Consider the following 15429-nt stretch of genomic DNA (forward strand, 5'->3'; position numbering starts at 1 on the left):
CTCCCTCCTGGAGCACATCAGGCTGGGCTGGGCCCAGAGGCCCCCTCCAGCAGTGGCTTCTGGGAGTCTCTGGCTGATGCCTCGTGCTCAGGAAGTCAGGGAGGACCGTAGGGCCCCAGAGGGGTCAGTAATGTTCTTAAAGTCCAACCTGAGGCAAAAGAAATGCATTTGCCCAGGGAAAGGTGCATGAGATGTGGGAAGGGATCTGGGAGCCCCTGGGAGAGTGGGTTCTGGGTTCAAATCTCACCTCTGACACTCTCCACTTGTGTGACTTTGAACAAGTCACTTAACGAACTTCCCTGGGCCTCCCTGGAGTTGGGTACAGTCCTGTGTGGGTAGACATTTTCTTGGCCCTGCCCTTCCCTGAGTCCCCCATCTCTGCAATGGATTATGGGGTAGGGGATCTCTAAGTGCCTTCCCAGTTCTGGGACCTGCACCCCACTCCAGGAAGGGCAGCTGGGGGAGGCCACTGGTCCCGGGTCCCCCCAGGGTGCCCTCAAGGTAGAGGTTTCCTTCTGGCCCCTTTTCCCTCCTTTCCCCTCCCACCCAGAACAGAGGCCCACACCTTCCCCAGGGCCCGCTTCCCCCAGGATGGCCAGCCGGGTTCAGCTTTGAGCCTCTGCATTTATGATTGAGCTCTCAAGTCTTTCCCAGTTGTTTTTCATCATCTCTATTCTCCTTGTGTGGACGGCTGTCGTTTGGCCCACTTCTCTGCCTCGGTTTAACAGGCTCCTCCCAGCTTCCTCTGGGAAGCCTCTTATGGAACAATTCTATCCTCTTCCATTCATTTGCCTTCATTTATTTACCGCTCTTCCTCCGTACCCATTCCCTTACTTTCCAGCATTTGACCCCCATGAAAAGGGCCACTTTAAACATTTGGCACTTGGGGGACGTCCTGCTCTTTCCTTGATCTCTTGGGGAATATAGAGCTAGTAGTGGTAGGGCTGGGCCAAAGGGGGGGCCGAGTTCAGCGACTTGGGGGCCAGAGTTCCAAACTGCTCTCCAGAAAGCTGGGACCAATTCACAATAAAGGGCTTCCTCTGAGCGCCTCCTGGACACTGGGCTGCCTGTCTCTGGCCCACCGAGGCTCCTTCCACCTCTCCATTCTCTCAGACCGTGGGAGGACAGCCTGATGCAGGGCCAGTGGTCGAACATGGCTTTGCCTCCAATACAATAGCCGGCCCCTGGCCCTTCAACAGATACAATCTGAAGGCCCCAGTGGCCCCCAGAATCCTGAAATCTCCCACTTAGGTGTGGAAAGGCTTCTACATCAGCTGAGACCTGAGAAATAAGTGGGCCTTGCCCAGCCTCTTCTTGGAGCCTGATAGAGAAGGGGGAGCATCTAACGTCTCCCGAGGAAGCCTTTCCCCCTTTGGCTGGAAGACAGGTGGCCAATTACCCAAGGGTCCTCTGGTTCTTTCCTAGGGCCTCCCACCCTTGGGCAGCTATGGGGGGGAGGTTGGGGCAGCTCTGCTGAGTCTGGGGCTCAATTCCCTCCTCCCCACCTGCCCAAGGTCATTGCCTCTGCTGAGCCTGCCTGTATATAGTCCAGGCTCCTAATGATGCAACAGATGGAGTCCAAAGCCAGAGGTCCAGAGAGAGGGCTCACAGTGAGGCAGGGACGCGTCTTGGTGGGGTTTGTTCTTGGTCCCCTGATGGGCGCTGGGCTGTATGGGCCCCCGGGACACCCCCTGGCTCTGTAGGGCCTGACGAGCCCCTTGGCTGCCCACACAGCCACTCTAGCTCCCACCGAGCTGAAGTCTCCATCTGGTAACAGCACCCCCTGCTCAAAGAAACTTTGGGCTCCCTTCTTGCCAGGAGTCCAAGACAAACTTGGATCTGGCATATCAAATCCCTCACGACCCGGCTCCAGCATAGCTCTCTGACCTGCTTCTTCATTCCTTCCTCTCATCCAGTCTGTTTTCCAGCTTGTGGTGGACAAAGCATGGGTTCTGGGTTCAAATCTCACCTCTGACACTCTCCACTTGTGTGACTTTGAACAAGTCACTTAAGGAACTTCCTGGGCCTCTCTGGAGTTGGGGTCTGGCCTCTGAAGTTCCTCTAGGCTAGATCTAAGTTCCCTGTGACCTCCCGCCTCCAGGCTTTTGCACCATCTCATCCCTCCTCACCTCTGCCTCTTGGGATCCTTGGGTCCCTATCTCAGCTCAACCCTCCCCCCCACAAAGCCTCCCCGGGTGTCCTCAGGCGCTCCCTGAACCCTGTCTGGAAGATTGGAAGCGCCTTATCCCTACAGCAGAAGCAGTTTGTCGTCCCTGGGGCATGTTTCCCTCTGCCTGCAGGGTTAGCCCCCCTTATTCACTGTTCTAGGCCAGGGGAGCCCCGGGAATCGGTCCCGCCCCGGCCCTGACAGATGGCGGCCCAGTCTGCTCCAAGGATGGCACCAGGGGATGGGAACCGTATGAAGCGAAGCAAGAGAAAGTCGCCAGACTGAGGAATCCTCCCTTGACTGGAGCTGGCTCTCTGGAGAAAGGTCCAGAACCCTTGATATTCATGAATGAAGGAACGAAAATTTTCAACATTTTCTGAGCACTTACTGTATACAAAGTAAGTCAGAGAGTCCCTGCCCGCCATGAGCTGACATCCAATGGGGAAGCCAGCAGAGAGGGCATTTCAGCACCAGGGTGGATGGAAAGGTCCCCTGCTCTTAGCGGGCAGGGTTAGGGAAATCCTACAGTTTCTTGGAGGAACCATTTGACATGGTGGAGGGCCTTGGTGGAGAGCACGCCTTGGGGGATGGCTGGCAGACGCTCCTCCTCGCCCCCCCCAGCCCACACAAGCTGCTGCTTACCTATTCTTGTGCAGCAGCTGGGGGGGGGGGGATGGCCAGCTCCTTCTCCCCAGGAATAGCCAGGAGAAGCCAGTTGGAAGGACAGATGGGGATGGGGAGCAGGACTTTTGAAACCCCCATTTGGATAAACATCCAGGGTCGGTTTTCCAGGCCAAAGGAGACTGGGAAAGCAGACTCGATGTCTATCAAGCTTTTTTGCTGGCACGTCTCCAAGGATTCCACACCCAGGAGCGGGACACTGGGGTCAAAGACAGAACAGTTTGTTCTCAAAATCCCAAGCTGTTTTTCAGCAGAGCTGCCTTTGTAGTCTCCTGGGGGACAAATTGTGAAATATGTGGATGTGCTTTTGTTGTTAGCTCTTGGGAGTGTGTGGACTTTCTAATCCCACCGCGAACTTCCTGCACACGTTGGGTCCTCCTGCTTCAGCGGCCTCATGCTCACCTTCCGGGCGAGTCCGGGGCCACCACGTCCCATTTGTACGCGGGCCAGCTCTCTGGATGCCCGTGGAATGAGTACAACTTGTAATTTGTTTTTAGTGCTCGACAAATATTGAGCGAGATCAGGTTTGACCCTTGATACTCATGTCTCATAAATCATAAAATGGGGCCACTAAGATTTCTCTCATCTCTCTCATGGGCTTCCTACTTTGTGTATAACTTAGAGCCCTAGAGGCCAAGGGAGTTACGGTTTTCATTCACACACTAGTGCCTTCATCGAGTATTCCTGTCATGGAGCAGTTTGGATTTGAACCCGAGGACTAGAGGGAAACCATGAAGGCTCTTGAGTTGAAGCAGAGCTTTGGGGTGATTTTTGTAGATAAAATAGAAAGCCTGAAGTCAGAGCAGCTAATGAGGCGGTTAAGATTCAGTAGGAAGGGGCAGCTAGGTGGCACAGTGGATAGAGCACCAGCCCTGAATTCAGGAGGACCCGAATTCAAATCCAGCCTCAGCCACTTAACACTTCCTAGCTGTGTGACCCTGGGCAAGTCACTTAACCCCAGCCTCAGGGGAAAAAGAAAAGATTCGGTAGGAAGCAGGCCTGAGCTAGGGAGGGAGCCGGAGTTAGGGGGTAGGCTCTGGGAGGGCGGGCTTTCGCCTCTTCTGACCCTGATTCTCTTTTAAATAAAACTCATTTCCTATGGATTAGTTATAACTCCTAAATTTTCTTGGCTTTCCACTTGCCCAGGAGAGGCGGAGGGCAGGAGGTGAGTCCCTTGTGTTCCCTGGCTTAGGTGCTCTCAGGGCCAGAGGGGACTTTGGGAGATTCCGAGTCAGGATTCAGTCAAGGGGATTCACAAGTCAGGCAGAACTGAGGAAGCCAGAGAAGTGGTGGCAGGCTGTCCTGTGGAGAACACTGAAACCAAGATGCTGGAAGGCCTCCAGAAAACTAGCCGAGCCCCAAGTGAAGGAGATAAGATTTTGAAGGAGATAATAAAGGATCTGGACTTTAATTCTTGGCTGCATTTGGGATTATTGAACTGAACGGAAACTAAGGCTGCTCCCAGAAGCTCCCCAAGAAACCTGCTCCAAGAGAATTATGTTTTTGGAGAAGAGAACATTACACCTTGGACAGCTTAAAGAGATCCCAGGTCCTTTGTAGAGACTGACCTGTCACCTCAGCCTTCCTTCAGGACTAAGATAAGTGGGCCAGACAACAAAGGGGCAAGCGGGCTGGGAGGAGCAAGAGGGAGCAGGCCCTAGGATCAGGGGTTGAGACCTTGGAGGCTTCCTCCTCTGAACACTCCTAACACCTTGGCACTGGGCCTTTGAGCAGCAGCTCAGGAGACTAACCTTGGGTACTTAGGTCTGTGATACCTTCCTTGCCCTGCCACGGGGCAGCTTAGTGAATGTCTGGCCTGAGATACTGAGGACATGCTGGCACCTAGGACAAGAACAGGGAAGCTAGGATAAGATAAACCTGAGAAAGCTCAGGGGCCAGCCTGACTTGGGGACGGGCCTGAGGAAGGCTCCCCTTCCCCGACTGCCAAGTGGAATGCCCTCTTGGATCCCAGGAGATCAGGCCAGAAATTTCCCCAGATTCTTTATTGGTTCACTCCATCTGTGGCTTTAGGGACCCTTAGGGGGATCTTCCAGAGGTCCATCCATTTGCAATCCCACCTATCTTTCTGGTTGCTCAGGCAAGGGGTTTCTTATTTGGAAGTTGGGCTGACCCCCTGTTACGCCAGACTTCATTCACTAAAGCTCCCAGGACGGCCAAAGTTACTCCAACCAGTATTAGCCGGAGGCTAAGGAAATTATGATGCTTGTCCACATAATCTAGGAGGAAGGGAGACAAGAAAAAGAGGAGGAGAAGCTGTTATTGGTACAGACCCTGGCAGGAGGTCCAGATCTTCACGTTCTTCCTGGGTCTCTTCCCCCCCTTTCCCCCTCCCCCACCCAGGGCCATCAAACTCTGACACTCAGAAGCCAGTTGCTGAAGCTGGGAAGCCTTTGGTCACTTACCATAGTTTGGAGTTGCATGTTCTAAGTGACTGTCCTGAGAGCTTCCTGATCAGGGAAAAGGAGAAAGAAAGATCTGGCAATCTGGAGCCACCTTCTCTCCTGGGGGTCTCTGGAGCTACCTTCTCTCCTGGGGGTCTGGAGCCACCTTCTCTCCTGGGGGTCTCTGGAGCTACCTTCTCTCTTGGAGGTCTCTGGAGCTACCTTCTCTCCTGGGGGTCTCTGGAGCTACCTTCTCTCTTTGGACAATCTGTAGCTACCTTTTATCCTGGGGGTCTCTGGAGCCACCTTCTCTCCTGGGGGTCTCTGGAGCTACCTTCTCTCTTGGAGGTCTCTGGAGCTACCTTCTCTTTTGGGGGTCTCTGGAGCTACCTTCTCTCTTTGGACAATCTGTAGCTACCTTTTATCCTGGGGGTCTCTGGAGCCACCTTCTCTCCTGGGGGTCTCTAGAGCTACCTTCTCTCTTGGAGGTCTCTGGAGCTACCTTCTCTTTTGGGGGTCTCTGGAGCTACCTTCTCTCTTTGGACAATCTGTAGCTACCTTTTATCCTGGGGGTCTCTGGAGCCACCTTCTCTCCTGGGGGTCTCTGGAGCTACCTTCTCTCTTGGAGGTCTCTGGAGCTACCTTCTCTTTTGGGGGTCTCTGGAGCTACCTTCTCTCTTTGGACAATCTGTAGCTACCTTTTATCCTGGGGGTCTCTGGAGCCACCTTCTCTCCTGGGGGTCTCTAGAGCTACCTTCTCTCCTGGGGGTCTCTGGCATTTGCTCCTAGATTCACTGAGCTACAGAAGGTCATTGATCTAGGGAAAAGGTAGGGCTGAAGACAGAAGGAAGGAAGACTGGTTTCCTGTAGTCCCCCTCTCCAGATGATAATGGATCTCTTACAGACCCTGTCCCTTGGCCGCAAGGAGCTCTGCTGGTCTCTGTAATGACCCTGGACAGCAGTCAGTCCTCAGGGCCAGTGGGACACATTGACCGTCTAGCCATTGAGAGGAGCTGTGGCTGGGCTCGAGACACCCCCTCTTTCACCTCGCCTCCTTACCTGAGATTTTGAGCACCAGGGTGTCGCTGGGTGTTGACCAGAGGAAGGGGAAGTCACTATCAAAACTGTAGCAGAGGTATGTGCCGCCATTGGAGTCGGTGACAGAAGGGAATGGGAAGTTGGCGTGGTAATCAGTGGAGAGTAGAGCATGGGGCGCGTTGGCCCCCGTTGTCTTATAGAGCACGTATCTGTCAGACCCGAGGTGTGACTCGCAATGCAAGGTTACACCCTGTCCCACAGCCACGGTGGAGTCTGGCTTGGCTGAGATGGAGGGTTTGGGGTACAGTCCTGAGAGAGAACAAGGGGAGACAATAATGAAGGGGACACCTCTGGTCTTCACCTGAAAGTCCTGAGCGCCATCTCCCAGAGACTAGGGGTCAATAGGCTGGGGCAGATTTCCAAGAAATAATCTCCGGGCTGCCTCTGACTAGTGGGGGGACTCTAAGCCAATCACCTCCCCTCTCTCTGGGTTTCCTCTGTCCAGTGATCCCAAGAGCCCCTCCCAGCTGCATTGTTCCTGGGATTCCCTCACCCCCTCCTTCCGACAGGAGGACGACAGGAGAGAGGAGCCCCGTTGGGCTCGTGGCCCCTCACCTGTCACCACCAGTTCCAAAGGGTCGCTGAGTTCTGACCAGTGGCTTTGTCTCTGGTATCGACATCGGTAACGGCCTGCTGTCTCGGCTGCTATGTCTGGGATGAAAAACTCAGCCTCCTTCCAGGGCCCAGGTACTTCTAGCATGTCTCTTAGCTCTGTGCTCCCATCCTTCTCCAGAAGGAACCTGTGGGCCCCCTCCACACCCTGGCAGCGGACAATGACGGACTTTCCCCATGGGATCACAGAGCCAGGCACAGCCCACAGGGAAGGTTTAGGGAGATTGTCTGGAAGTGAAGCAGATAGAGCCTGCCATTCTAAGGGAACTTCCCCCCACCCCGAGTCTCCCTCAAAAGTTGGAATGGTCAGCAGGGGCTGGGGCCCAGCCTGACTTGGATTTGGGATTAACGGGAGCTTTCCCTACTTAGTTCCCAAATGGAATGCCCTTTGGTCAAGATGCCTCTCCCCCAGCCCAGCTGACACCCCCTGATGAATTTAGGGGTTCACTCCATTGGTCTTTCATCCTCAGCTCTTCCAAGAGCCTAGATGCTGTGTATCCCTATCCTCCATACCCTTGGGCCCCTGGGAGTAGCCATCTATATACTAAGCTGTGAAGACAAAAAAAGGGGGGTTTGAGAGAAGGACTCACCTTTCTGTGCCATGATGCTCTGGCTCAAATACATCCCTGTTAGAGAGGAGCCAGTGAGAGAAGAGAGGTTCCCTCCACCCAGTGCCAAACCCTAGACTCCCTACACACTTTGGGAGAGGTCTTCTGATCATTGAATGACAAAAGTAGAGCTAGAAAGGACCTCAGTGATCATCGATGAAGGAAATTATCTATGAGGAAACTGAGGTCTGGGGAAGTGAAAGGATGGCCCAAGATCACAGAGGGATTTTAGGGAAGTTCCTCTGAGCCTCGGAGCATCCTGTCCTATAGGACCTATGACCCCACTTCTTCCCATCCCAGAATCCCCTAGAACTCACCAAGACAGAGTAGGGCTGCCAAGGACCCAGGCATGTTCCTGAACTGAGATGTTAAGGAACCGTGAGGACCTTGGACAGGGGCAGAAGATGGGCTAAGGCCGGTGGTAGGTCGGTCCTTTCCTCCCCTATGGCCAGGTTCAGAGTTTTCCCCTCATGAGCTTTTCCCTTCTTGGACCCTGTCTAGTAACTCCCCCCGGATGCAGGAGCTATTGTGATGACACAAAAGCCCACTATGTTGCATGGTCTGGCTGACGAAAGTCCAGGCTGGGAGATGGGGCTAGCCAAGGGGAGTTGATCAGAGACGAGGGAGCCATAGCCTTGTGCCAAGGCACAAGTGAGACCATGACCTGGTGCCATGTTGTTCAACCCTGCAAAGGACCTAGGCTTTGGCAGGAAATTATGGAAGGACCGATAGCTCTGAAGGCACCCAGGAAGGGCTATCAGGCCTGAGTGCTAGCTCCCAGGAGCAAGATGCCAGTAGCCGTTCTTGTGCTTCATCTTTCTTTTTCTTTTTCTTTTAATTTCTAGTTTATTCTTTTCTCCCAGTTATATGTAAAAAAAATTTAACATTCATTTTTAAAACTCTGAATTCCAGAATCCCTTCCTTTTTCTCTTCCCCACCCCTTTGAAAATGTAAGCAATTCAATATAGGATATACATGTGTAATCATGCTAAACATTTCCATATCATGTTGTGATATGGAAAAAAAATCCTCAAGAAAAATAAAGTAAAAGTATGCTTCAAGCCATATTCAAATACTATCAGCTCTTTCTCTGGGCATAGATAGTATTTTTCATCCCAAGTCCTTCAGAGTTGTCTTGAAGCATTGTATTGTTGAGAATAATGATGTCATTCACAGCTGATCATCTTATAATATTGCTGTTACTTTGTACACAATGCATTTCACTTTGTATCAACTCATGGGATTCTTTTCAGGTTCTACTGAGAGCATCTTGCTCATCATTTCTTATAGCACAACAGTATCCCATCACAATCATATGCCACAATTTATTCAGCCATTCCCCAATTGATGGATATCCCCTCAATGTCTAATTCTTTGTCCCCAGAAAAGACCTGCTGTAAAATTTTTTTCCACATAAGGTCCTTTTCCTTTTTTTTTTTTATATGTCTTTTAGGATACATATCTAACAGTGGTATTGCTAATCAAAAGGTATGCTTGATTTTAGAACCATACATAGTATATGCATGGTTTCAAATTGTTCTAAAGAATGGTTGAATCCCATCTCTTCCAAAGCTTCTTAAATTGTGGGTCATGATCCCATGGGGGGGTCATGTAACTGAATATGGGCGCTGTGAAAAAATTGGGCAACAATAAAAAGTATCAAATATTCCACTAATATTTAATTCTTGATATAAAAATAAACAAGCACATCATTAGATGCAAATTAGCTTTCATCTTTAGTAAATAGTAAAATTATATGTGTGTCAAAGAATTATTTTAAAATAAATTTATGATTCATTATTAAACATGGTTGAATTGGTTCACAACTCTGGCAATAATGCATTAATGTTCCAATTTTCTCACACCTTCTCCAACATTTATAATTTTCCTTTCTGGCCTGTTAGCCAATGTATGGCTATGCTATGAGATCAGAACTATTTTAATAAGCACTTTTCCAATCAATAATGAGTTAGAGCACTTTTTCATATGGCTATCGATAGCTATAATTAATTCATCTGAAAACTGTTCACATTTTTAAAAATTATTAGTTGAGGAATAGCTCTTAATTTTATAAATTTGACTTACCTCTACATGTTTGAGATATCAGAAAAACTTGATTCAAATTTTTTTCTCTCGCAATTACTCTTGCTAACTGCATTTTCCCTTGCTTATTCCATTCTCTCTCTCTCCTTTCACTTCATCCCTCCTCAAGTGTTTTGCTTCCAACTACCCCCTCATCCGTCTGTCCTTCTGTTACCATCTCCTTCTTCATATTTCATATTTCATGAATATGAAAGGTCATCTTCTTCTTTTCCTACCTTCCTGTAGGATAAGATAAATTTCTCTACCCAATTGAGTATATATTATTTCTTCTTTGAGTCAATTCTGATGAGAGTATAATTTATTCATTCCATCTTATCTCTACTCCCCTTATCCTCCACTGTAGCAGTTTTTTTGGTGTGTGTGGTTGTGATCATTTATCCCATTCTACCTCTCTCTTTCCCTTTCTCCCAAAACATTCCTCTAGCATCCCTTAATGTCACATTTTGGGATATTATTGCTTCATATTCAGCAAACAGCTGTACATTCTCTCTCTCTCTCTCTCTCTCTCTCTCTCTCTCTCTCTCTCTCTCTCTATATATATATATATATAGATAGATAGATAGATAGATAGATAGAAAGATAGATAGATATAGATAGATATATATATATTCCAACTACCCTAATAATGAGAAGGTTCTTATGAATTACAATTACCATCTTCCTATGTAGGATTAACAAATTATCCAACTTCATTAAGTCCTTTATGATTTCCCTTCCCTTTTAATACCTTTTAATACTTCTTGCAAAGCCTGGTAAAAGTCAAATTTTCTATTTAGTTCTTGTCTTTTTATCAGAAATTCTTGCAAGTCCTTTATTTCATTAACTATCCACTTTTCTCCCTGAAGGATTATACTCTATTTTGTTGGATTAATGAATCCTAGCTCATTTGCCTCCAGGAATTTCAAATTCCAAATTTTCTGATGCTTTAATGTAGAAGCTGCTAACTCTTGCATTATCTTGACTGTGACTCCACAGTACTTGAATTATTTCTTTCTGGGTGCTTGAAATATTTTCTCCTTGATCTGGGAATTCTGGAATTTGACTATTATATTCCTGGGAGTTTTCATTTTGAGATCTCTTTCAGAAAGTAACTTGTGGATTCTTTCAATTTCTATTTTACCCTCTGGTTCTAGAATGTCAAGGCAGTTTTCCTTGACAATTTCTTCAAAGATGATGTCTAAGTCTTTTTTTTTTTTTTTTTTTTTCCTAATCATGGCTTTCAGGTAGTCCAATAATTTTTAAATTCTTTCCTGGATCTATTGTTCAGGTCAGCTGTTTTTTCAATGAGATAATTCATTTTGTCTTCCCCCCCTTTTCCCATTCTTTTAGTTTTGTTTTTATTGTTTCTTGACTTCTCATGGTTATTAGTTTTCATTTTTTCAATTCTAATTTTTAAGGAATTATTTTCTTCAGTGAACTTTTATATTTTCTTTTATATTTGTCTAATTATAATTTTAAAGAAGTTGTTTTCTTCAGTGGATTTCCTGTCTCCCTCCCTGTCCTGCCCCAATGTGGCCAATTCTGGTTTTTAAAGAATTTTTGTTCTTAATGAATTTTTGTGCTTTTCTTTTCATTTGGCCAATTCTGCTTTTAAGGCATTCTTCTCATTCAGTTTTTGTACTTTAGATTTGGCCTAATTTGTTTTTTAAGGTGTTATTTTCTTTAGTATTTTTGTGTGTGTATCTCCTTTACCAAACTGTTGACTTGTTTTTCATAATTTTCTCACATCACTCTCTTTTTTCTTTCCACTTTTTTCCTCTACTTCTTTTACTTGACTTCCAAAATCCTTTTTTGAGCTCTTCCCCAATGTGACCAATTCATATTTTTTTTTGGAGGCTTTGGATGTAGGAATTTTGACTTGGGTATCTTCTGAGAGTGTGCTTTGATCTTCTTTGTCACATTGTAACTCTGTGGTCAGAATCTTTTTCTGTTGATGGCTCATTTTTCCAGTCCATTACTTGACTTTTAACTCTTTGTTAAAACAGGTCTCTGTTTCCAAGATGGAAAGTGTACTGTCCCACCCTTCAGGGATTTTGTGAAGGTGTTTTCAGAGATATTCCTGGGGACCTATAAGTTTTCAGTTCTTCCAAGGTAGTTGGATTTAAGGTGAGACACAAAAAATCCAATCTGCAACAAAAGCAGCAGCGGCAGAGTTTTGAGCACATGTCAATTTAGTAGGGAGACTGATGGTCCCTAATCAATTGGTTCCAATATCCTCCTTTTTGATCAAAAACCCTTCTGTTCACTATCTGTGTGGTTTTCTTGACCTTCAAAGGTTACTAATAAATAAATACAAGTTCATGATTGGTCAGTTCCCAGAGCAGGGGACTTATATGATTGGCTAGGGGGGAGTAGCAGAGGAAATCATCTCATATTTGGCTAAAGAAAGGAGCTTCCATATTTGGTCAGAAGAGATTTTTATCAAGTATTACTACTTTGTCAGTGGTATTTGGGAGCGTTCCATAGATCCAGAGACCCTGTCAGCAAGGGGTTGGGCCTTCCATGATGCACCTCAGCAGGCACTTTGCACAGGACAAATATTAATGACTAATGATCTGTAGAAAGATGGACAGTACTTTCTACAAGCCATGAACTTTATTTCAAGCATGGGGTGTGATGGGGGAGGGGTGCAGAAGGAAGTGGGATGCAGTGCTTATAATAAAATAGCACAAGCTAAGATAAATTCTCACAAAAGGCCTAATTAATATAACAATTTTTTCCAGGACAGATTTAATGTAGATAAATCTATCCCAGAAATCAATCACGTATAATCTAATCATCAATACATGGAGAGTAAATCAATCATAATTCTTATTCTTACAGCATTAACTATCATAAGAAATGCAATTGGAAAATTCCCCAAAGGCTGATTTAAAATCCAACCCGAGCTTTGCACATAAAAAGAACTAAACCTCTTCTCAATGGAAGAGTAATTAATAGATTCCTTAAAACAATAATGCACAAGGTAAACCAACAAAACACTAAGAACAATTTCTCCAACTGAAGTCCATGTGGTTCGTTTATTTCCCTCCTTAGCTTCAGCCACTGGTTTGGGTAGTAACCTAGCTTTTTCTTCTTTCTCTATCTCAACCTGTAGTTAAATCTGCAATTCTAGCAACTCTTTTTAAATTGTTTCTCATTCTATTTTCAACTCAACTTCTAGTTGTAGCATTTTATACTCCATACTGTCATAAAACACATTAGCTCTAGGTTGCTCCCTCTCCGAGCTATATTTAATGGGTGTGGGATAGCCTTCTGGGAGCTTGATTACAAGCTTCCTGCTGTTCTTCAGCGGTGATCTCTGTTAAAAAATTCTATTCTGCTTAACTCATTGTTGACAATCGTTGATCCCATTAAATCACAGTGAACTGAGTAATACTGATTAAATTGAGTAGTGGTATCCAAATTATCTTCAAGGGGCAGAATAAAGAGTTGGGTCCCTCTTGGTCAAGAGGGCAGAGCTGGAGGGCATAAAACAGGAACTAGCCAGTAGGACATGCCTGAGAGTTCTGGGTAGAGAGAAGAACAAATTCCTAGCAGAAAGGAGGTTGAAGGGCTGGCTTGAGGGCCTAGAGACCTTCCTGGCCCCCCTCAGGAGCTCCTACTAAAGTATCCAGGCTCTGGTGAGGGATCTGGTTTGCTTGCTGGGCATTTCACTTCTGCTCCCTTCTCCAATCCATTCTTTCCATGGCTGCCAAATTGATATTCCCAAAACACTGGTTTTACTTTGTAATCTCCCTTGCTCAGTGTTATGGCTAATAAGAAAATGTGCTTTACATGACTTCATATAGATAATGGATATCATATATGTGTCTTGTCTTTTCAGTGTGTGAAGGAAGGGTAGAGGAAGGGAGAGAATTTGGAACTTTACTTTTTTCATGTTAAAAATAAATAATGAAATTTTTGAACAGGAGAAAAGTGTCAGTAACTCCCTGCTTATTTCCTCAAGATTAATGAATCTCTTGTTTGTCACTTTAATCCTTTTCTTCACGATGTGGCTTCTGCCTATCTTTCCAAACTGGTTGCACTTGCCCTCCTGCCCCCACTGCTGCACACCAGTAGAACTGGCATTCTAGCCATGTGTCCCATTAATACAGTCCCTCTCTTCTCTCACACTTTTGCATGGCCATTTCCCACATCTGGAATGTTCTGGTCCTTTCAAGGTTCAGCGAGGTTCCATCTCCTTACAGGAGAATACCCATGACTGGCCCAGTTTCTGAATTTCTCAATAAAACTAATTAGTGTTCATTTTCTGTATACTCCTCACCATCACCCTGAGAAGGCAAGCTTCTCCAAGAAAAGAGAATTGCTTTTGCCTTTGAGTTTCTGGTCTCCAATACTCAATAATCATCTTTCATTTAATATATGGAGCAGAGTCATTGGCTGGACATCCCCCCCCTACATCTTTGATAGAGAGAAAGCCACCTCAGTAACAGGAACTCCTGTCACCATTTGAGCTTACAATATCTGAGGATCTCAGCTCATCGATTCATAGGAATCCAGAACATAGAGCCAGCATTTTCAGCGAACCCTCATTTTCTAGGAAGGAAACTGGAGAATGCCCAGAGAATGGAAAGGACTTGGCTAGGTCTATATAGGTAGGAAGCAGGCTTCTCTGACTGTGAGTCAGATGCTTTTCTTCCTACCAAACCAGAATGTCTCTCATCATTCATATTTCATAGATGAAGAAACAAGACTCAGAGCTGTAGAGACCCACACAGTTAGCATAACTCCTATAAAATCTGCTAGAGCACAGATTCTGATCCCCAAAATGAGATCTGCTATTCAGTTTCCTATATATGGATGCCTTTGCTCAGGATCAGAGGCAGAGAGAAGGGGAGGGGGTTCAAGGAGATGGCTGGTGGGATTTAGGAGCTTCAGAAGAGCTGGGGTACCCAGGCTGAAGGTGCAGTGGAAGTGGGAGAATGTATGAAAACAGAAATGAAAAACAAGAGTTGAGGTAGGTAGATTTATCTCCTAACATTATACATTGGATGCAGACACATAACATACCAGAGACATTACTAGTTTGATGAGCATATTGTTAAATTTTCATTGTGAGCATTTACACTATGTTAATCAATTAATGCTGCAAGTCTTGCTCATTGTCTAGACTTAAAAGTGATGGGGGGAATGGTTAAAAATGTTCATGTTAAGGAGCCTGCCACATTTTTTCCCTTTTGGGCAATTGGTTAAAGATTTCCCAGCATACTCCTGTCCTAAGCCTTTTCCTATGTTCATTTCCAGAGTCCCTCAGGGCTCTTCTCATCAAGTTTGGCTGCTCCAGATACTTACTTGCATAAAATAGAGAAAGAGAAGATTAATAAATTGGACTTGCAACTAAAAGAGCTAGAAAAAGAACAAATTAAAAACTCCCAATCAAATACCAAACTTGAAATTCTAAAAATAAAAAAAGAGATAAATAAAATTGAAACTAAAAAAACTATTGAATTAATAAATAAAACTAAGATTTAGTTTTATGAAAGAGCCAACAAAATAGATAAACCTTTAGTTAATTTCATTAGAAAAATGAAAGAGGAAAACCAAATTGTTAATCTCAAAAATGAAAAGGGAAAACTTTCCACCAATGAAGAGGAAATTACAGCAATAATTAGGAGTTATTTTGCCCAACTTTCTGTCAATAAATTTGACAACCTAAGTGAAATAGAAGAATATCTACAAAAATATAGATTGCCCAGATTAACAGAAGAGGAAATAAATTGCTTAAATAGTCCCATTTAAAAAAAAGAAATAGAAC

At 45.7% G+C, this 15429-nt stretch overlaps 1 protein-coding gene across 2 annotated transcripts; it reads right to left on the reverse strand.

The window, feature by feature from the left end:
- Positions 1-4836: 4836 nt before the first annotated feature.
- Positions 4837-8079, reverse strand: LOC141564670 (platelet glycoprotein VI-like). Of its 2 annotated transcripts, XM_074307421.1 has the most exons (6): positions 7886-8079; positions 7551-7586; positions 6904-7188; positions 6310-6597; positions 5272-5316; positions 4837-5085 (listed from the first exon to the last, which is right to left on the reverse strand). In XM_074307421.1, the coding sequence occupies exons 1-6, from the start codon at positions 7917-7919 to the stop codon at positions 4943-4945; spliced, it is 831 nt and encodes a 276-aa protein (XP_074163522.1). In that variant the 5' UTR covers positions 7920-8079; the 3' UTR covers positions 4837-4942. The 2 variants fall into 2 exon arrangements, with proteins under 2 accessions (XP_074163522.1, XP_074163525.1); XM_074307424.1 differs by lacking the exon at positions 7551-7586 and having other exon boundaries at positions 7854-8051.
- Between the last annotated feature and the right edge of the window lie 7350 nt (positions 8080-15429).

The sequence above is a fragment of the Sminthopsis crassicaudata genome, chromosome 3, assembly GCF_048593235.1.
Source record: "Sminthopsis crassicaudata isolate SCR6 chromosome 3, ASM4859323v1, whole genome shotgun sequence".
Lineage (NCBI taxonomy): Eukaryota > Metazoa > Chordata > Mammalia > Dasyuromorphia > Dasyuridae > Sminthopsis > Sminthopsis crassicaudata.

Bases quoted from the DNA above. Each gene is read 5' to 3' on its own strand.
- LOC141564670 (XM_074307421.1), bottom strand. From the start codon at position 7,919: ATGCCTGGGTCCTTGGCAGCCCTACTCTGTCTTG. The intron at 7,587-7,885 runs GTGAGTTCTAGG...CCTCTCTAACAG, and splicing joins GGCAGCCCTACTCTGTCTTG to GGATGTATTTGAGCCAGAGC. The intron at 5,086-5,271 runs GTAAGTGACCAA...CCTTCCTCCTAG, and splicing joins ACATGCAACTCCAAACTATG to ATTATGTGGACAAGCATCAT.